The 21,766-nt window shown below is 44.8% G+C and overlaps 1 protein-coding gene across 4 annotated transcripts in view; it reads right to left on the reverse strand.

Annotated features, from left to right (window-relative positions):
- The window catches only part of LOC126266741 (histone-lysine N-methyltransferase 2D), a 129,536-nt gene that overhangs the window by 5,206 nt on the left and 102,564 nt on the right, over positions 1–21,766 (reverse strand). For all 4 annotated transcript variants that reach the window (XM_049971231.1, XM_049971229.1, XM_049971230.1 and 1 more), the window contains one exon: positions 822–935. In XM_049971231.1, coding sequence (XP_049827188.1) covers positions 822–935 — 114 coding nt within the window. The remainder of the gene's footprint in view (positions 1–821; positions 936–21,766) is intronic.

Genomic DNA, 21,766 nt, shown 5'->3' on the forward strand with positions numbered 1-21,766 from the left:
GCCAGCAAGCAACTTATCCCATGGCTCCGTAAAAACCTCTGCACATATAAAGTTCAGTAACCATCAGCAGTAGCTCTGTTTTGATAGTGGCTACAAGATCTGCACTAAAAAGTCTCTTCCAAAAGTCTATCCACCCATGGTTGGAACATCTACAGTGATCTCTTTCCAGCATGCTTATGAACTTTCTAAGGCTTCCACAGACAGGAATTACCCTCCAAACCTAGCCTGCAAAAACAATTCCCATACCACATCCACACATGCTCCTAATCCTGTGACCACCACCAGGAACCAAATGTTAAGTAGAACACCAAAATCACCCAATATCACTTCAGCCTAGAACAAATTACACATATCCTTATCCAAAACTTCAAGTACTTGTCACTGTGCCCAAAAATGAGTAATCCCCCCCCCCCCCTCCCCCTCACCCAGTGTGTGTGCCTACAAGATATTCTGGTTCATCCTTATGCCACATTTGTCCCTATGGGAGACCAAAGCATTTCCTCTATGCGTCCTTTCTTTTCACCCCAGTTGTTAGCCACTCTTCCATTCAATACTCCCTTTTAATTCCCACCTTTCTTCTTCCCTCTACCGATCCACCCAAGGCAATCCCGCAGTCAATCCATCCAATACAATTCATCATTCCATTTGAGCTGCAGTGACTGTAAAACATAGTTAGCTGAGACAATGTACCCATAAAGGCATATGTTTATTCTATTAGGTCTGAAGAAGGATTTGTATGGAAGCTTAGCAATGTTTTCTGTATTGTTAATGTGCCTGTCAAATATACATTAAGTAATGCAATTCTTATACAATACACTTACAAGAGAAGATCATCATTTGGTCCTTTTGGCAAATTCCTGTTAGGCCCAGTAACTTTTGTTGTATAGGAAGATTTGTATTCTTTATCTTCAGTAGTACTTGTACCTCTTGAAACCCTGTAACATTGAAAGACGTAACTTCAGTAACACAAAAATAATAAATAACAGTAAAAAAATTAATAAATCGCCTTCAAATATTAAATATTCTAATCAAACCAATGGAATATTCAGGGTGGAATATATACTCTATCTGATTAAATGTATCTGCACAACCATATGTAATGCATAATTGAGCACTAGGTGTCACAACAGGTAGACCCAATAGTATAACAAGAGACAGGCAGTATTGTGATGCCCATTGAGAAGAATTGACAGGAGAATGGAATGGTCCAGAGAGCTCAGTGACGTTGAATGTGTATTCCCAATTGGATGCCACCTGAATAACAAATCTATTTCAATATTTGTAAAGCTGCCCAGTCAACTGTTGGTGATGAGGTTGCAAAATGGAAACACAAAGGAACAATCACAGCTAAATTAACACCAGGTAGACCTCATGTACAAAAGGACAGAGACTTTCAAGTATTGCAGAAGGTAGTTATAGAAAAATTGCATCAACTCAGGTATCACTCATTAGTTCCAAAATGCTACCATTACTCCAGCTAGCACAAGGATTGTGCTTAGAGGGCTAAAAAGAATGGGTTACAATGGTCATAAAGGTCCCCATAAGACACACATTTCTGTAATCCTTGCTAAGTGGCACTTGAATTTATGTAAAGAGCGAAGCCACTGGGTGGTGAATGACGGAAATGAGTGACTTGGAATGATGAAACACACTATATCCTGTGGCAATCCCATGAAAGAATTTAGGATTGATGAATGTCTGGAGAACACTTCCTGCCATTATGTGTAGTGCCATCAGTGAATTATGGAGGAGATGGAGTTACAGCACAGGAGTGTTTCTCAGGGTTAGGGTATGATCACCATATTCCGCTTTGGAAAATACTAAAACACAGAAGGATATAAACACATTTTAGAGAATGTGTACTGTATGTAGAAGAGGAACAGTTTGAAGATGACTCTGTATCATTAGAGTGTCATACAACAGCCTCTATGAGGTTATGGTTCATGGACAATAACATTCCAAAAATGGACTGGACTGCTCAGACTCCCAACCTGAATCTAAGTAAAAACCTTGTGATGAGTCAGAACGCTAACTTCATTAAAGACCTCAGCATACATCATCACTACCTTCACTAGTGTTGACTCCTGAGGAAGAATGGGCTGCCATTCCTCCACAGACATCTTACTGACAGTGTCATCAGCAGATTTCAAGCCACGACAAAGGCGAAGGGTGGACACACCTCATATTAAAGTCCACTCATTTGTTCAGATAGTAACTCAGAGTTAGAGGATGTATCACAGCCTGCCACAAGAAGTGTTGCTGAACAGCAGACAGCCACATAGAATTGGAAGCTAACTTATTAATCTTTCCAGAAAGTTATTTAGTGGTGTGTGTGTATGTGTGTGTGTGTGTGTGTGTGTGTGTGTGTGTGTGTGTGTTGCACCCTGCAGAGCAAGACTGTCTAAATCCTGAACAAGTTATTGTCCCTTTTGACATGCCAATATTCTGTTGTACCCTAATACTTGTAACTGAATAGCAGTTATTAATTTCATGAGAAAATCAGATAAACATTCATTTTCATTCTACAAACATCCCAAATTAATGAGCAAATAATAGCAACAACTAAATACTAATGGACGTGATATTGCAATTTCGAAAATGGGCAAATGGTTTGTAACACCTTTATTGTGATGCTCATTTTTCTTTGTAAATAAAATCACTTTTTTCTCCAAAGATTCTTAAACAGGTGCAGAAAATCTTCTTATGCATCTAATTGTTAACTATCACTATTTTCCCTTAATTTTGCATCCAAGCTATATGGTGTACACTGAGGTGACAAAAGTCTGGGCTTAATTTAAAGTTATTTGTTCACTGCCTGTAATACATTGCACCAGCCAAAATTCAGCTCAGTCCCACCGCGAATGCTGTTCTCGAACACAGGATGAATTGAATGACATTCATACACAGCTGGAAATCACCCTGCCTACTGTCAAACGATTGGCAGCTGCTGCGAACTGGCGTGTTGGAAGAGCTCCCAAGAGTCATGTTCCTGTGATACCAGTACCAGAGGTACCTCAAAATACTATCCTTTCCTGTGGATCCTGTCTTCTCTGCAGGAAGTACAGGATCTGTGTGTAATACCTTAATAACTAGCACCCAATATTGAACTTCTTTTTCTTTTCTTTTTCTCTTGTTATTAATTCATATGATTTTTTTTCTTTTCCTCACTAGTAATAAGTACATTGCAACAGAAGATGGCAAAAATAGGCTTTTAAAATTATCTTTATAACAGAAGAGAAATATCCAGAAAATATTCAATTTTTTAACAAGTTTTGTTTAATTTTCACCTGAGAGCACTAATGTTTTAGATCTCACACAAAAAGGACGTGTAATTTTTACTCGTGTGACAACAATGTGTGTAGCAAATGCTATGTGTGTAGTAAATGCTACGTGTGATAAAAATGCAAGAAAATAATATACACTAAGAGTTATCATATACACAAGAATATTTTTATTTATTATGCCGATATCCATTCACAAGCATGACTTTTGCCTGCAATCTTAAGAAGAGGCAGTAATTTCTTCCACCCTGCAAGACATCTAAAAAAATATATACACTCCTGGAAATTGAAACAAGAACACTGTGAAATCATTGTCCCAAGAAGGGGAAACTTTATTGACACATTCCTGGGGTCAGATACATCACATGATCACACTGACAGAACCACAGGCACATAGACACAGGCAACAGAGCATGCAGAATGTCGGCACTAGTACAGTGTATATCCACCTTTCGCAGCAATGCAGGCTGATATTCTCCCATGGAGACAATCGTAGAGATGCTGGATGTAGTCCTGTGGAACGGCTTGCCATGCCATTTCCACCTGGCGCCTCAGTTGGACCAGCGTTTGTGCTGGACGTGCAGACCGCGTGAGACGACGCTTCATCCAGTCCCAAACATGCTCAATGGGGGACAGATCCGGAGATCTTGCTGGCCAGGGTAGTTGACTTACACCTTCTAGAGCACGTTGGGTGGCACGGGATACATGCGGACGTGCATTATCCTGTTGGAACAGCAAGTTCCCTTGCCGGTCTAGGAATGGTAGAACGATGGGTTCGATGACGGTTTGGATGTACTGTGCACTATTCAGTGTCCCCTCGACGATCACCAGAGGTGTACGGCCAGTGTAGAAGATCGCTCCCCACACCATGATGCCGGGTGTTGGCCCTGTGTGCCTCGGTCGTATGCAGTCCTGATTGTGGCGCTCACCTGCACGGCACCAAACACGCATGCGACCATCATTGGCACCAAGGCAGAAGCGACTCTCATCGCTGAAGACGACACGTCTCCATTCGTCCCTCCATTCACGCCTGTCACGACACCACTGGAGGTGGGCTGCACGATGTTGGGGCATGAGCGGAAGACGGCCTAACGGTGTGCGGTACCATAGCCCAGCTTCATGGAGACTGTTGCGAATGGTCCTCGCCGATACCCCAGGAGCAGTAGTGTCCCTAATTTGCTGGGAAGTGGCGGTGCGGTCCCCTACGGCACTGCGTAGGATCCTACGGTCTTGGCATGCATCTGTGCGTCGCTGCGGTCCGGTCCCAGGTTGACGGGCACGTGCACCTTCCACCAACCACTGGCGACAACATTGATGTACTGTGGAGACCTCACGCCCCACGTGTTGAGCAATTTGGCGATACGTCCACCCGGCCTCCCGCATGCCCACTATACGCCCTCGCTCAAAGTCCGTCAACTGCACATACGGTTCACATCCACGCTGTCTCGGCATGCTAACAGTGTTAAAGACTGCGATGGAGCTCCGTATGCCGTGGCAAACTGGTTGACACTGACGGCGGCGGTGCACAAATGCTGCGCAGCTAGCGCCATTCGCCGGCCAACACCGCGGTTCCTGGTGTGTCCGCTGTGCCGTGCGTGTGATCATTGCTTGTACAGCCCTCTCGCAGTGTCCGGAGCAAGTATAGTGGGTCTGACACACTGGTGTCAATGTGTTCTTTTTTCCATTTCCAGGAGTGTATGTGCTAATTATCAAGATTGAGGGGATGGACTGTGTGATAAGCAACCACATATAATCTGAGGTACATTAATGAGGTCAGCGTAACTTACTAGTGACATCTATTAACCCCCGAGTGGGTGCACTTGTGTATAAAGTGCGCAGAACCAAAAATAAAATGATTTTGTGTGGTTCCATTTTTGTTTCACAATTGAAAACCTATGCCTATTCCTTCAGTACTGCTTCAGGTAACACAGCGATACACTGTGGGGGAGACTCCAGTTACGAACTAGCAACACAGTCGTGGGACTGTGTTGCTAGTTCGTAACTGGGGTCTACGAGTTGTCTACGAGATAATTAGTGATCCAATAAGCAGCTGACTGAGATCTGATGCAACTGCACTGCTTAATGCTTCGAATGCGTCATTATTGCCTCTTTAACACCTGTCCTTGGCAACAGAGATTTATAATGAAAATTTATGTCATTATTATTTAATAAAACAGTAGTTTAGCTTATATTATGTAAGTTTATTTTTCTCCTTGTTTAAATAAACTAAGATTAAGCTGTGATTTTGATCGTACTTGACTTACCTTGTTGACATAAGGAAACCTATTCTTTTCAGGTGTGCAAAGAAGTGCGCCGCGCGCCTGCTCGTGTTATGGAAAACGGCATGCCAGCAACTTATTGGGCAGGGGATCGGTACAAAAGCCTGAGTCCTCCCTGGTCCCTGTCCATCCTATACAGGACACCTATGTCTACCACCATCACTGTCAAGTGGACAAGTAATGACAGATGTATTAGATCAGATGGTCAATTTTCGAATAACCGTGCTGGGAGGCGGCCAAACATATAACACAAGGAGTATGAATCGACATGAAATTTACATAGTGATTATATATATAATACAGGGAAACATTCCACATGCGAAAAGTGGGTCTAAAAACAAAGGTGATGTGACTTACCCAACGAAAGCACTGGCAGGTCGATAGACACACAAACAAACACACAAAATTCAAGCTTTCGCAACCAACGGTTGCTTCATCAGGAAAGAGGGAAGGAGAGGGAAAGACGAAAGGATGTGGGTTTTAAGGGAGAGGGTAAGGAGTCATTCCAATCCTGGGAGCGGAAAGACTTACCTTAGGGGGAAAAAAAGAACAGATACACACTCGCGCGCGCCCACCACACACACACACACACACACACACACACACACACACACACACACACACACACACACACACACACACACACACACACACATCAATCAGCACATACCCAGACACAAGCAGACATTTGTAAAGGCAAAGAGTTTGGGCAGAGACGTCAGTCGAGGCGGAAGTACAGAGGCAAAGATGTTGTTGAAAGACAGGTGAGGTATGAGCAGCAGCAACTTGAAATTAGCGGAGGTTGAGGACTGGTGGATAACTAGAAGAGAGGATATACTGAAGGGCAAGTTTCCATCTCCGAAGTTCTGACAGGTTGGTGTTAGTGGGAAGTATCCAGATTGTCTACCAAACTAAGTTCACCACAGGATCAACATAGCTTAGCTTTAACCAACACTTTTTCGCCTTTTTTCACACCAGATCTCCAGTTGCTTTCTAGTTCACCTTTATCTCTCCCCATATATTTTTATTTTCATTTTCATTTCAGCCTCTAATGTTACACTTTCCACCTACTAATACCATGTCACCCTCACAACACACCCACAACGACCCCATTAAGTTTTATTTACATTCCCTCGGCAAACATGCCTTCGCCCTAGCCAGATTACGCTCTCATATTTTATTTTCTCAGGCTTGTCTGACATTTGGTATTACCCCCAAAGGCCTCCAATCTCTGGCTGCAACCCTTCTTTCCATCAGTCCCTATACCAGTTCCAAACTGAACAATCCATTGCCCTCACCCACCTAATCCTTCAACTACACATCAACTCAGCCAATGAACAAACCTGTCAGCTCCTATCCTTAATAAAAGTCCTCAATCTTTCCTCTCCCACATCCACACCGGCTGTTCAGAGCATCCTCCTGCAGGCCAACCGCAAATTAGAACAGCATGCCACCCTCCACCTCAAAAAACTATCCAATCTCCTGGTGTCCCACCTCTGGAAAGGCAACTCACTCACCCTTCACAACCTTTCCAGCAAACCTCAACCTCCTCTCATTGCACACAAACCCAGTCTCTCCCATCTACTCAATCTCCCACTTCCAGCTCCACTTCCTCCAAAACCTCAAAATTCCAATGAACACAATCTGGAACCACAACACCCCAATTCAGAAGTTAACCTTTCCTCCAAACCTCTCTCCCAATCTGAAACCTCTGTCCTATCCAAAGGCCTCACCTTCAGCCCCACTCCCAGATTCAACCAAACAGCCCTTGTCAAAGATTTACTGTCCTACACTCATGGTCTCTGCTGGAAATATCACTTTGCCATGAAGAAAAATGATCCTAATCCTACTCCTAACGATCCAACTCCCCAAGACACTATCCAAATTGAACCCTGCCTGGAAAAGTTCCATCCTCCGTCACAGTGGGACCCACCTCTTCTTCCTCAAAATCACCCTCTCCAAACCTTCCAGGAATTTCTGACTTCCAGGGTTGCCTCTCAATCCCTCTTAAGAAACCTTAATCCTACTCCCAACATCACTACTGCTGAAGCCCAGGCTATCTGTGATCTGAAGGCTGACCGATCCATTGTCATTCTTCCTGCAGACAAGGGTTCCACGACCGTGGTACTTGATCGTCGGGAGTATGTGGCTGAGGGACTGCGTCAGCTTTCAGACAACATCACATACAAAATTTGCCAAGGTGGTGGTGGTTGTTGGGATGTTTAAGGGGGACTAAACAGCTAAGGTCATCAGTCGGCCATTTGCCAAGGTAATCACATTCCTGATGTCCAGGCGAAGCTTCCAGGAATCCTCAGAATCTTAGCCCCCCTACAAAACCTTTCACCTGACTCCATCAACCACCTGACCCCACTGACACCCCGCACCCCTGTCTTCTACCTTCTCACTAAAATTCACAAACCCAATCATCCTGGCTGCCCCATTGTAGCTGGTTCCCAAGGCCACACAGAAATTATCTCTGCCTACGTAGATCAACACCTTACATGCAGTCTCCCATCCTTCATCAAAGACACCAACCACTTTCTCGAACACCTGGAATCCTTACCCAATCAGTTACCCCCAGAAACCATCCTTGTAACCATTGATGCCACTTCCTTATACACAAATATTCCGCACGTCCAGGGCCTCGCTGCAATGGAGCACTTCCTTTCATGCCGATCAACTGCCACCCTTCCTAAAACCTCTTTCCTCATTCCCTTAGCCAGCTTCATCCTGACCCACAACTTCTTCACTTTTGAAGGCCAGACATACCAACAATTAAAGGGAACAGCCATGGGTACTAGGATGGCCCCCTCGTACGCCAACCTATTCATGGGTCGCTTAGAGGAAGCCTTCTTGGTTACCCAGGCCTGCCAACCCAAAGTTTGGTACAGATTTATTGATGACATCTTCATGATCTGGACTCACAGTGAAGAAGAACTCCAGAATTTCCTCTCCAACCTCAACTCCTTTGCTTCCATCAGATTCACCTGGTCCTACTCCAAATCCCATGTCACTTTCCTTGACGTTGACCTCCATCTGTCTAATGGCCAGCTTCACACATCCGTCCACATCAAACCCACCAACAAGCAACAGTACCTCCATTATGACAGCTGCCACCCATTCCATATCAAACGGTACCTTCCCCACAGCCTAGGTCTTCATGGCAAACGAATCTGCTCCAGTCCGGAATCCTTGAACCATTACACCAACAACCTGAAAACAGCTTTCGCATCCCGCAACTACTCTCCTGACCTGGTACAGAAGCAAATAACCAGAGCCACTTCCTCATCCCCTAAAACTCAGAACCTCCCACAGAAGAACCCCAAAAGTGCCCCACTTGTGACAGGATACTTTCCGGGACTGGATCAGACTCTGAATGTGGCTCTCCAGCAGGGATACGACTTCCTCAAATCCTGCCCTGAAATGAGATCCATCCTTCATGAAATCCTCCCCACTCCACCAAGAGTGTCTTTCCGCCGTCCACCTGACCTTCGTAACCTCCTAGTTCATCCCTATGAAATCCCCAAACCACCTTCCCTACCCTCTGGCTCCTACCCTTGCAACCACCCCAGGTGTAAAACATGTCCCATGTACCCTCCCACCAAAACCTACTCCAGGCCTGTAACCCAGAAGATATACACGATCAAAGGCAGAGCCACATGTGAAAGCACCCACGTGATTTACCAACTGACCTGCCTACACTGTGAAGCTTTCTATGTGGGAATGACCAGCAACAAACTGTCCATTCGCATGAATGGACACAGGCAGACAGTGTTTGTTGGTAACGAGGACCACCCTGTGGCTAAACATACTTGGTGCACGGCCAGCACATCTTGGCACAATGTAACACCGTCCGGGTTATCTGGATAATTCCTACTAACACCAACCTGTCAGAACTCCAGAGATGGGAACTTGCCCTTCAGTATATCCTCTCTTCTCGTTATCCGCCAGGCCTCAGCCTCCACTAATTTCAAGTTGCTGCCGCTCATACCTCACCTGTCTTTCATCATCATCTTTGCCTCTGCACTTCCGCCTCGACTGACATCTCTGCCCAAACTCTTTGCCTTTACAAATGTGTGCTTGTGTCTGTGTATGTGCCGATGGATATGTGCGTGCGTGCGAGTGTATACTTGTACTTTTTTCCCCCTAAGGTAAGTCTTTCCGCTCCCAGGATTGAAATGACTCCTTACCCTATCCCTTAAAACCCACATCCTTTCATCTTTCCCTCTTTCCTGATGAAGCAACTGTTGGTTGCGAAAGCTTGAATTTTGTGTGTATGTTTGTGTTTGTTTGTGTGTCTATCGACCTGCCAGTGCTTTTGTTGGTTAAGTCACATCACCTTTGTTTTTAGACACACACACACACACACACACACACACACACACACACACACACACACACACACACATATATATATATATATATATTGTGTCTGTGTATGTGCGGATGGATGTGTGTGTGTGTGTGTGTGTGTGTGTGTGTGTGCGCGCGTGCGTGTTCGAGTGTACACCTGTCTTTTTTTTTTCCCCCCTAAGGGAAGTCTTTCCGCTCCCGGGATTGGAATGACTCCTTACCCTCTCCCTTAAAACCCACTTCCTTTCGTCTTTCTCTCTCCTTCCTGAAGAAGCAACCATCGGTTGCGAAAGCTAGTAATTCTGTGTGTGTGTTTGTGTGTTTTGTTCATGTGCCTGACTGCCGGCGCTTTCCCGCTTGGTAAGTCTTGGAATCTTTGTTTTTAAATCTGTGTGTGTGTCTGTCTAAAAACAAAGATGATGTAACTTACCAAACGAAAGCGCTGGCAGGTCGATAGACACACAAATATATATATCTCAATCACTATGTGAATTTCATGTCGATTCATACTCTTTGTGTTAGATGTTTGGCCGCCTCCCAGCACGGTTATTCGAAAATTGACCATCTGATCTAATACATCTGTCATTACTTGTCCACTTGACAGTGAGTGGCGTGTCAGTGGTAGACCTAGGTGTCCTGTATAGGATGGACAGGGACCAGGGAGGACTCAGGCTTTTGTACCGATCCCCTGCCCAATAAGTTTCACGTGCTGCCTTTCACTGAAACTGAAACTGAGCCAGTGCGACTCACTTCTTCTGTTTTGGGGTAACCTGATCTGTCCATTGTCAAGAGGCGGCAAATGCAAAACAGTAGGGGTCTATTAATCATCAGCAGCTCAAACTTACAGTAACTGATGGTATCTCCTAGAGAAATGGCTGCAAGGGAAGGAAAGGATACCAGATACACTCAGTGTGTATGCCTCGGGCCCTCATTCAACATGGCAGAAAATCCTAAGAAATTTTGGTCTTATGTCAAAGCGGTAGGTGGATCAAAACAAAATGTCCAGACACTCTGTGACCAAAATGGTACAGCAGAGGATGACAGACTAAAGGCCGAAATACTAAATGTCTTTTTCCAAAGCTGTTTCACAGAGGAAGACTGCACTGTAGTTCCTTCTCTAGATTGTCGCACAGATGACAAAATAGTAGATATCGAAATAGATGACAGAGGGATAGAAAAACAATTAAAATCGCTCAAAAGAGCAAAAGGCCGCTGGACCTGATGGGATACCAGTTCGATTTTACACAAGACTATGCAAAAAAACTTGCCCCCTTCTTGCAGTGGTGTACCGTAGGTTTCTAGAAGAGCATAGCATTCTGAAGGATTGGAAAAGGGCACAGGTCTTCCCTGTTTTCAAGAAGGGACGTCGAACAGATGTGCAGAACTATACATCTATATCTCTAACGTCAATCAGTTGTAGAATTTTGGAACATTTATTATGTTAGAGTATAATGACTTTTCTGGAGACTAGAAATCTACTCTGTAGGAATCAGCATGGGTTTCGGAAAAGACGATCGTGTGAAACCCAGCTCACGCTATTTGTCCACGAGACTCAGAGGGCCAGACACGGGTTCCCAGGTAGATGTTTTCTTGACTTCCACAAGGCGTTCGATACAGTTCCCCACAGTCGTTTAATGAACAAAGTAAGAGCATATGGACTATCAGACCAATTGTGTGACTGGATTGAAGAACACCGTCAGGTGGTTTGTGGAGTATGGATGTAGATGTAGATGTTGAAGAGGCTATTCCAGCAGCCACTGATCGTGAGAAAAGGATGCAGCCATCTAACATGATGCAGCCAGCTGCAGAGTGTGGTATACGTTAGAACAAATGATGCCAGTCATCTGGGCTCCTAGATCGTAGTTGGGTCATTCCAGTGACTGGCAGAGAAGGTTCAGAATACTAGCCTTGTGCACAATGTTTCAACGAAGCTCACAACCTACAGCATTGTCACCAGAACTGATCATGGACTTTTGTTTCTGAGTAGACTGGAGGGACTGAACCAGAGACTTTGAAGGTCATGTGACAAGCAAGGCTGCAGCTTCCTGCACTTGCACTATAGGGCTGAGAAATGAAGGGTCCCACTAAAAGCATCAGGTGTGCACTACACATCAGAGGCTGCCACTCAGGTAGACCACTATGTATGAGATGAAAACAAGGGTTTTTTAGATTAGACAACTCTCCATCCATCCTGGTTGGATGGTGTAAAAGAGGGGTGAAGGGACCAAACTGCTTGTCCATTGGTCTTGTCTTCCGAATAAAACAATGCCACAAGGGGGAGAATAAAACAAATGAAATGTACAACACAAAACGGAAAGAAAGGAAAAACTACTATAACGAAGGAAAGGAAACAAACACTAAAAAGAACAAAAGAAGACGAGAAAACAACACAGAGACACAAGGAACAGTTAGAAGAGAGTAAAACAGGAAAGCGGATTACAGTGGCCAGCCGGCCACGGGAATAAAAAGGAGAAGCCAGCCACTCCGCAACACATGAAAACCTCCACCCTAAAAGCACTAGGGGTGGAGGAGACAGGGGGACAAAGGACAACATGCAATAACTTAGATCAAATGATAAAACCCACCCTCAAGAATAAAACGTAAAACTAAAGGTGCTGTTGAGGCGTTGTTGCCCAACACCGAAGCTAGGGTGCTGGGAAAGTTAAAAGTCCGCTGCACAGCAGGTAAAAGTGGGAAATCCAGCAAGAGATGGACGACCGTCATTTGTGACCCACAGCAACACCAAGGTGGGTCCTCGCAATGGAGGACGTAACCATGCCTTAGCCACGTATGGCCAATGCGGAGCCGACAGAGGACAACTGATTCCCTGCGAGAGGCCCGCATGGAGTACTTCCACACATTTGTAGTCTCCTTAATGACACACAGTTTGTTGTGCATACTGTTATGCCATTCTGTCTCCCAAAGCCGAAAAACCCTGCTGCGTAAGACAGAATGCAGGTCAGGTTCAGAGAAGCCGAACCGGTTTCCACGTAGCCTGTTTGGCCAGCCTGTTGGCAAGTCCATTGCCTGGGATTCCCACATGACCTGGGGTCCAGACAAACAACACTGAATGAGCGGCCTGTTCCAGGGCATAGATGGACTCCTGGATGGTCACTACCAAAGGATGATGAGGGCAGCACTGGTCAATAGCTTGTAGGCTACTCAAGGAGTCAGAACACAGCAGAAACAACTCCCCAGGGCATGAACGGATGTGCTCAAGAGCACGAGACATAGCCCACTCTGCAGTAAAAACACTGCACCCATCAGGCAAGGAATGCTGTTCAATATGTCCTCCTTGGACATATGCAAAGCCGACGTGACCATCAGCCATTGAACGGTCAGTGTAAACAACTTCATGGCCTCGGTACTTGTCAAGAGTCGACAGGAAATGGCAACGGAGAGCTGTGGGTTTAACTGAGTCCTTAGGGCCATGTCATAGGTCCAGGTGAAGCTGGGCCCTGGGTGCATGTGAATGGATCCTCAAGTATAGGTGCTAAAGGCAAGGACTCCAATTCGGATGGAAGAGATCGGATGCAAACTCCAATTGTAAGCACTGACCTGGGCTGCTGATGCGGGAGATGAACCACTGTGGGTGGGAAAAGGAGACGGTGATTCAGGTGTGCAGAAGAACTAAGAATGTGTGCTATGTATCTGGTGAGCAGTTGCACATGCCTAAACTTCAATGGAGGGACCCCAGCCTCCACCAGGACACTGGTCACTGGACTTGTCCTAAAAGCTCCTGTGGCTAGTCAAATGTCACAGTGGTGCATTGAGTCAAGTAAATGCAATGCTGATGGCGCTGCCAAACCATAAACTACTCCCACAGTCAAGGCGGGATTGAACAAGGGCTCTGTAGAGCTGGCAGCAGCGTAGAGAGATCTGCACCCCAGTTGGTGTCGCTCAGGCAGCAGAGGGCATTTAGATGCTGCCAGCACTTACGGTTAAGCTGACAAAGGTGAGGAAGCCAAGTCAATTGAGTGTCAAAAACCAGTCCTAAGAATTGATACGTCTTCACTACAGTGCGTGGATCGTCATTAAGGTAAGGTTCTGGTTCCGGATGAACGGTTCGACACCAACAGAAGTGCATAAAACACGTCTTTGCAGCCGAAAACTGGAAACCATGGGCTAGAGCCACGATGGCTTTCTGTAGGTGCCACTCAGCAACACCAGTACTGGTGGAGCAGTGTGATATGCTGAAGCTGTCTGCATACAGAGAAGGTGAGATGGACGGCCCTACAGCTAATGTTAGACAGTTAATGGCCACTAAAAATACAGATACACTCAATACAGAGCCCTGCGGGTCCCCACACTCCTGGATATGGGGGCAACTATGGGAGGCACCAACATGGACATGGAAAGTACGGAGTGACAGGAAATTTTGGATAAAAATTGGGAGTGGGCCTCGGAGACCCCACTCGTATAATGTGGCAAGGATATGATGTCGGCAGGTCATGTCATGCGCTTTTCATAAATCAAAAAAATATGGCAACAAGGTGTTGGGAGTCAGGAAATGGTTGCCTGGATGGCAGACTCGAGGGACACAAGATTATCAGTGATAGAGTGACTCTAGCGGAAACCACGCTGGTATGAAGCCAGTAGGCCACATAACTCCAGGACCCAACCCAACCATCAACACACCATACGTTCCAGCAGCTTACAAAGAATGTTGGTGAGGCTGATGGGCCAATAGCTATCCACATCAAGCAGATTTTTATCAGGTTCTAGCAACGGTATGATGGTGCTCTCCTGCCATTGCAATGTAAAGACACCATTGCACCAGATCCGGCTGAAGAACGATGAGGAGATGTCGCTTGTTTTCAGACGAGAAATGTTTAAGCATCTGACTGCAGATCTGATCTGACTCAGGAGCTGGGTCGGGGCAAAGAGCAAGGTCACTGAGGAGCTCCCATTCTGTGAATGAGTGTTATACAGTTCACTGAGGCGTGTAGTGAACTAGAGGACTTTCCCTCCCATCTGCCGTTTGGGAATGCAAAAAGTTGGGAGGTAATCCTCCAATGCAGATACTCGAGCACAGTGCTCAGCAAAGTGCTTGGCAATTGTGTTTGCATTGGTAGATAACATGCCATCGATGGTAATGCCAGGGACACCTGTTGGGGTCTGGAACCCAAAAACACAGCTGATCTTCATCCAGACTCGGTAAGGTGACCTATGGCACCCAATGGTCGAGACATACCTCTCCCAACACTCCTGTTTCTGACTTTTGATAAGCTGGCAAACTCGGGCACGGAGCCGTTTAAAGGCTATTAGGCGCTCAAGGGAAGGGTGAGGCTTTTGTCGCTGTAGAGCTCACCGACACACTTTAATTGCCTCAGCGACTTCCCGCAACCACCAAGGCACCAACTTTATCCAGGGGCACCCAAAAGAACAAGGGATCGCATTTTTCACTGCAGAAACAATCGTTGTAGTTACGTGCTCAACCACAACATGGATGGCGCCATGTGAGGGAGATTCAACGGTGGCAGCAGAGGTGAAGGCTTCCCAGTCTGCTTTGTTGAAAGCCCATCTGGGTAGGCACCCGCAGGCATAACGCCGGGGGAGTGACAGGAAGATGGGAAATTGGTCACTACCACACAGGTCGTCAGGTGCTCTCCAGTGGATAGAGGGAGAAGTCCTGGGCTGCAAAATGATAAATCAATGGCCGAGTAACTACCAGGAGCCACACTGAAATATGTGGCTGCCCCAGAATTTAAGAGGCAGAGGTCGAACTGAGACAGTAAAGTTTCGACATCTCTGCCTCGGCCAGTAAGCACGGTGCCCCCCCCCACAAGGGGTTATGAGATTTAAAATCTTCCAAAAGTATGAAAGTTTTATGGAGTTGAGCAATCAGTGAGCCAATACGTTCAGGGGTACTGCACAATCTGGAGGAAGATATACATTGCAGACAGTTATTTCCTGCGTCGACCATATCCTGACAACCACAGCTTCAAGAGGGGTTTGAAGGGGCACAGGCTCCCTACATACAGAGTTCAAGATACAGACGTAAACTCCATCTGACAATTTATTGTATTCACTATATCCCCTGCAGCCACGAAGAGCAGGGGTCCGCAATGCTGGGAAACAGGTTTTCTGGAGGGCAACGCAGAACGCAGGTGTAAAGCTTAACAATTGCTGTAGCTCAGAAAGGTGGAGGAAAAAATCGCCGCAATTCCACTAGAGGATAATAAGATCGTGAGGCTGGGAAGGCATGGAATATTCAATGAGGCGGTTTACATCTCAGGGTCACCTGCTGCCACCGACTTTTTTCCTGAGCAGTCTATATCCATAGTGTCTGAGGGTCCGGCGAGATCTAGGTCCTCAGCAGACGCCAAAATCTCCACCCCCATCCTCAGACACAGAGCTTGTAGATAGCGGTGGTGTGGGTGCCACCGCGATTCCCTTGGTCTTGGGTGTCTTCTTTTTGGGTTTCTCTCATTGCTCCTTGGGTTTTTCTTGCTGGGAGGGCTTCACTGATTCAGCCTCAGGGACTGAGGATGATTGTGAACTTGCTTCTCCGGCTGAGAAGTGGGGACAGACATCCCCGATGGTTGGGGGGCAGTGCTCCCAAGGTATGTGGCATGGGAGCAAAAGGGAGGGAAGTGCCCCCCACCATCAAGGGGGCAGATGTAATCTTCCGGCTCTGAGAGCCAACTGGAATTTGTGGAACTGATAGGAATACAACTGTTCTTGTAGTGGTGGTGTTAAGAGGTGGTCGTAGCCGCAGGATGGAGATGCTGAAATTTCCTCTTAGCCTCAATGTAGGTCAGTCAGTCCAGGTTCTTATATTCCATGATTTTCCTTTCTTGCTGAAAAGTCCTGCAGTCTGGTGAGCAAGGAGAATGATGCACTCCGCATCTGACATAGATGGGAGGCAGGGCACACTGAATATTGGGATGCAAAGACCATCCACAATCTCGACATGTGACACTGGAAGTATAGCAGAACGACATATGGCTGAACTTCCTGCACTTAAAAGCACTGCATTGGGGGAGGGACATATGGCTGAACTTCCTGCACTTAAAAGCACTGCGTTGGGGGAGGGGTATATGGCTTGACATCACAGTGGTAGACCATCACTTTAACTTTCTTGGGCAATGTGTCACCCTCAAAGGCCAAGATGAAGGCACTGGTAGCAACCTGATTATCCCTCGGACCTCTATTGATGCTTCACACGAAATGAACACCTCGGTGCTCTAAGTTGGCACGCAGCTTGTCGTCGTCAGACTGCACAAGAAGGTCCCTGTGGAATATAATACCCTGGACCATATTTAAACTCTTATACGGCATGATGGTAACGGAAACAACCGCCAGCATGACACAAGCGAGTAATGCCCATGACTGGGCAGAGGATGCTTTTTTTTTTTTATCAAGACTGACCCTAACTGCATTTTGGACAAGCCCTCCACCTCTCCAAACTTGCCCTCTAAATGCTGAAGAAAAAAACAGAGGCTTCACTGAAACAAAGGAGCCCCATCAGCTCTCGTACATATGAGGTACTGGGGTGAAAAGGTCTGCTGCCATCCTTAGCCTGGCGCTCCTCCCATGGTGTGGCCATGGAGGGGAATGTTTAGGGTCATACTTCCTTGAGTTGTACTGACACTTGGAATGTTTAGAGACTACTGGTGTGTGTGATCACCACCAAGTGATGATGTGGCACGCTTCATCTCGTGTCATCCGCCCTGATGCCACCCACTCTGACCAGGGGCCCTCCTTATGGGCGCCACGCAGCCACAGCAAAGGCCACCTGGCAGGATTGCCATTGCCAGGAGTCCTGATGCCCCAGGGTGCTAGGCATCTACTCCTTGCCATACGTGGGGAGTTAACGGCGCAGGCATCAGCTGAGCAATCCCTGTGTGGCCAGTGGCTACAACTCACAGGGTACATGATGCCCCACCACAACAGACTGGCTGCCGTGCTGGATATCAGGTACAACCAAGGAAACAGGTCCATTGTCATCGTCAGTGCACAAAAAGATATTGCACAATGGATGGAGGAAAACTCACTCAGGAGGGAGACCTCGCCCAACAGCTGGAGACTGAGCAGAAGTGCAGATCCACGTCAACGAATGATGCAAGGGGTCTCAGCGCATGATGGACACAATGCACCATGTAAGGCATCCTTCCCCAATTGGCTCGCTTTTTGGGAAAATTTGGAAAAATGGAGGTCAAACCCGACAGGAGACCATCACATAAAGGCCGAAACATGTGAGACTCCTTTTAGTCGCCTCTTACGACAGGCAGGAATACCTTGGGACTATTTTAACTCCCACAACTGCAGGAGCATCCAATCCTCATAACAACTGCTGTAGGTGACACAGAAGTGTAAGTGTAAGGTAAAAAAATATGCCTCCTACGTGTGAGAGTATTAAAATCGTAGTAGTCAACTGCTGAAACTTTTGCAATGAAGTGCCACGAGTTAGAAGCACTCATGGAAAATAGTGAAGCTCACATAATACTAGGTACAGAAAGCTGGTTGAAACCTGAAATAGATGGTAGTGAGATTCTTGGGGAAAATTTGGATGTATATCAAAAGGATAGGCTAATGAGAAATGGAAGTGGTGTATTTGTGGCAATAGACAAGAAACTCAGATCCACTGAAATAGAAACTGAAGCTGCATGTGAGATTGTTAGGACAAAAGTCAGTATAGGGTTGGGCATAAAATGATAATTAGATCCTTCTATCACCCACCGGGCTCATCTCCTGATGTAACCAAAAACTTTAACAGGAAGCCTCAGTTCACTTGTAGGCATGTTCCCCAATCACAATGTAATCACTGGTAGAGACTTTAACAATGTGTTACAATTTTTTCCTCTTGAAAATTCGCTTTTTCACACATCTAAGTACATTTCTTCTGTGTTAAGTATTTTAGGTATACTTTCCCTTGGAGTTGTAAAACCAATCCTTTGAATAATGAAGGCTTTATGCAACAGATAAAACTTCCAGACACTTTAGGAAACAAAACTCAGAAAGAAAAAAAACATGTTTTGTAACGATCTTTGACATGCGGTAACATTTATACTGCATATTTTTGTATTACTGAAGTATAAACACAAATTCCACCAAATACAGCATGGCAGTTTCCGAAGCATTGAAACTGAGATTGTGATGTGCTTTTGTCAGTCCATTACAGGTCAGGTCATGTCAGGTCAGGTGATCTCATCTCATCTGGCAATGACAGCAGATATTTAGAGCATAGAATACTTGATGTAGTCAGCCAATAGCAACATCATTGTTAAGTAGCGTGAAAACACAAATAAGGAAAGTTAATGGTTTAAATTAATATTCATACAGTACAGCTACAAGAAAAGCTGAGCTTTAACATAATATTGGTCATCAAAAAAAGCAGGATCCTAAGGGACAGTTTAAACTTACGAGCACGATTATAAACTTCACTGCTATGCACCAAGCATTTTGTGGGTTACCTGGCTGAATACATGTTCAGTCAAGCACTTATTTTTCCACAGAAATGCCAATTACACGAGAAATTGCTCAAGAACTCGCTCGGCACTTTTTTTCTTTTTGAACAATAGTTAGGTATGCTTTTTGCCATCATTGTTGCATAATTTATAATCTATGAAAGAATTAAAATAAATATGAAGAAGTAACCCTGAGACTTGATCCTTTCTAGTGTGCATTACTCTTTAAGATATATCGAACACAAATGTGCCAGTAAAATTTTACGTAACAGCGTAACTGTCTGGGCTTTTGGGCCTGAAATTTTTCTAAGAGGCTGATCCTCACAGCTAAGCTCCAAATGAGATTCCAGTACTCCATAATTTAAAAAAATTCATCGCACATTCTCACACTTAATATAACTTAATATAAAATGAAACCATTCACAATGTCTCCCTGCAACCTGTAAAGAGGCCCTCAGACAAGCAATGGATTGCAGCGATCCATCACATGAAATATTGCCTGCAATTTGTCGCTCATCATAACAGCCCACAAATGAGCAATTTCCCAAGCAATTGCAATCAGTATTATGAATGTCACTGTGTCGACAAGTTCTGCTGTGGAAAATAAATTGCAATGTTTAGCAGCAGTTGCAGTTGATTCCATATTCCCACTGATACTGCAAAACATAAATTTAAAACAGACTAGAATTACAAGTTATTAAACTTGTTTTGAAATGCTTTTCTTGGGAAATGTAGGTCATTTTACAAAATGTCTTACATTTTCCACTGACGGCAAATGGGTCCTGCAAACCAATACAATTCGTTTCAGGTTTATTAGCGCTCAGTTCCTTTTTTTTTTATTCACTTGTCATATTGTTTAATTGCAATCTTCAGGACTACACAATTTATTCAATGTTTCTACACAAATGTTAATAGTAGCACTACCGAGTACTACAACTCTTGTTATAAATTGTAAGAAGGAGAATTAGATTACATAAAAATGACAAGGAAATTGAAAATAATATGCAATAGATTTGCTCTTAACATTTACATTAAAATGTGCTCTTAACATTACATTACGAATGTATTTCTCTTTAGAAGTTAAAAAAATTAATAACACAAAAATCATAAGATGGAGCCCACTATATTGCGACTATTACTATGAACTTCCCATTGCTGCTACTTCTATAGTACAAGCTCCAAATGCTGCAAATCGCTGCAAAATCAAAGGATGTATTTTGTATTACTTCTTAATATAAATGGCATCTCCGGCTTCCATTTCATATGTGACCAATCACATGATAGGTGGCACATGTCGGGGCATGTTTTAGCAACTGGTTGCTGATTTCTGGTTGCATGCAAATCCCTGGCAATCTGATGGATTGCATGCAATTTGTGCACACGATATGCCTGCCCGGCAAGTGTGGTTGTGCAGTTTTGTTTTTGTTTCAGTTTGCTCAAGTTGAGTAAGAAATTTACATTAGAATTTACGATTATGCAGGAACCCTGAACAGTCTTTATGAGTACCAGTTCTTACCAGTCAAACTTACAAAAATTTAATTGAAAACTAAAAACAACAAAAGATTCCTGGAGTTCTAAAAAATTCCCACATTGTTCCTGGATTAGATTTCCCAGTTTTCCTGGGACATATACACCCGGTTCAATCATCCAGAATTAATTGGGAGAATTGCAGTTTTGTTGGTGCTGGCATCCTGCGAAACATTACTCACTGCCTTCTGTGAAAACTGCCAGGAACACATGGCTAGGAACCCCACCCCTGATGAAAATATATTAGATCTAATGGCAAGAAATATACTTTATCTCTTTGAGGATATCCACATCGAAACTGGCACCAGTGACTATGACGCGGTTGTGGCAACAATGACTGCCAAAGTACAAAAGACAAATAAAACAAGCAGAAAGATATATATTTCAGTAAACTAGATAAGAAATCAGTAGTGTCACACCTCAATGAGGAACTTGAAACTTTCAGCACAGAATAGGAGCATGAAGAACTTTGGCTCACATTTAAAAGAAAAGTTGGCCATGCACTGGACAGATATGTAGCCAGTGCTACAGTTCATAAGGGAACAGACCTTCCACAGTATATAGTCACTATGAAGAAACTTCTACAGAAACAAAGATTACTGCTTGAAAGGTGTACAACAAAGTGTAAGGCTTGAGGTAGAGAGATGCTGAATGAAAAGTGCTTGGCTGTCAGGAGACCAGTGTGTGAGGCCTTCACTGACTACAGTAGCAGAATACTGTCAAATGATACTTCATAAAACCCTAAGAAATCTGGTCATATGTAAAGGATGTAAGTGGCACCAAAGTTAGTGTCCAGTCCCTAGCGAATGAGACAGTTAAAACTGAGGGTAAGAAAGCAAAGGCTGAAATGCTTAACTTTGTTTTTTAAATGTTCCTTTAAAAAGAAAAATTCTGGAGAATTGCCCCAATGTAA

This window comes from Schistocerca gregaria, chromosome 4 (assembly GCF_023897955.1).
Source record: "Schistocerca gregaria isolate iqSchGreg1 chromosome 4, iqSchGreg1.2, whole genome shotgun sequence".
In the NCBI taxonomy this organism is placed as follows: Eukaryota; Metazoa; Arthropoda; class Insecta; order Orthoptera; family Acrididae; genus Schistocerca; species Schistocerca gregaria.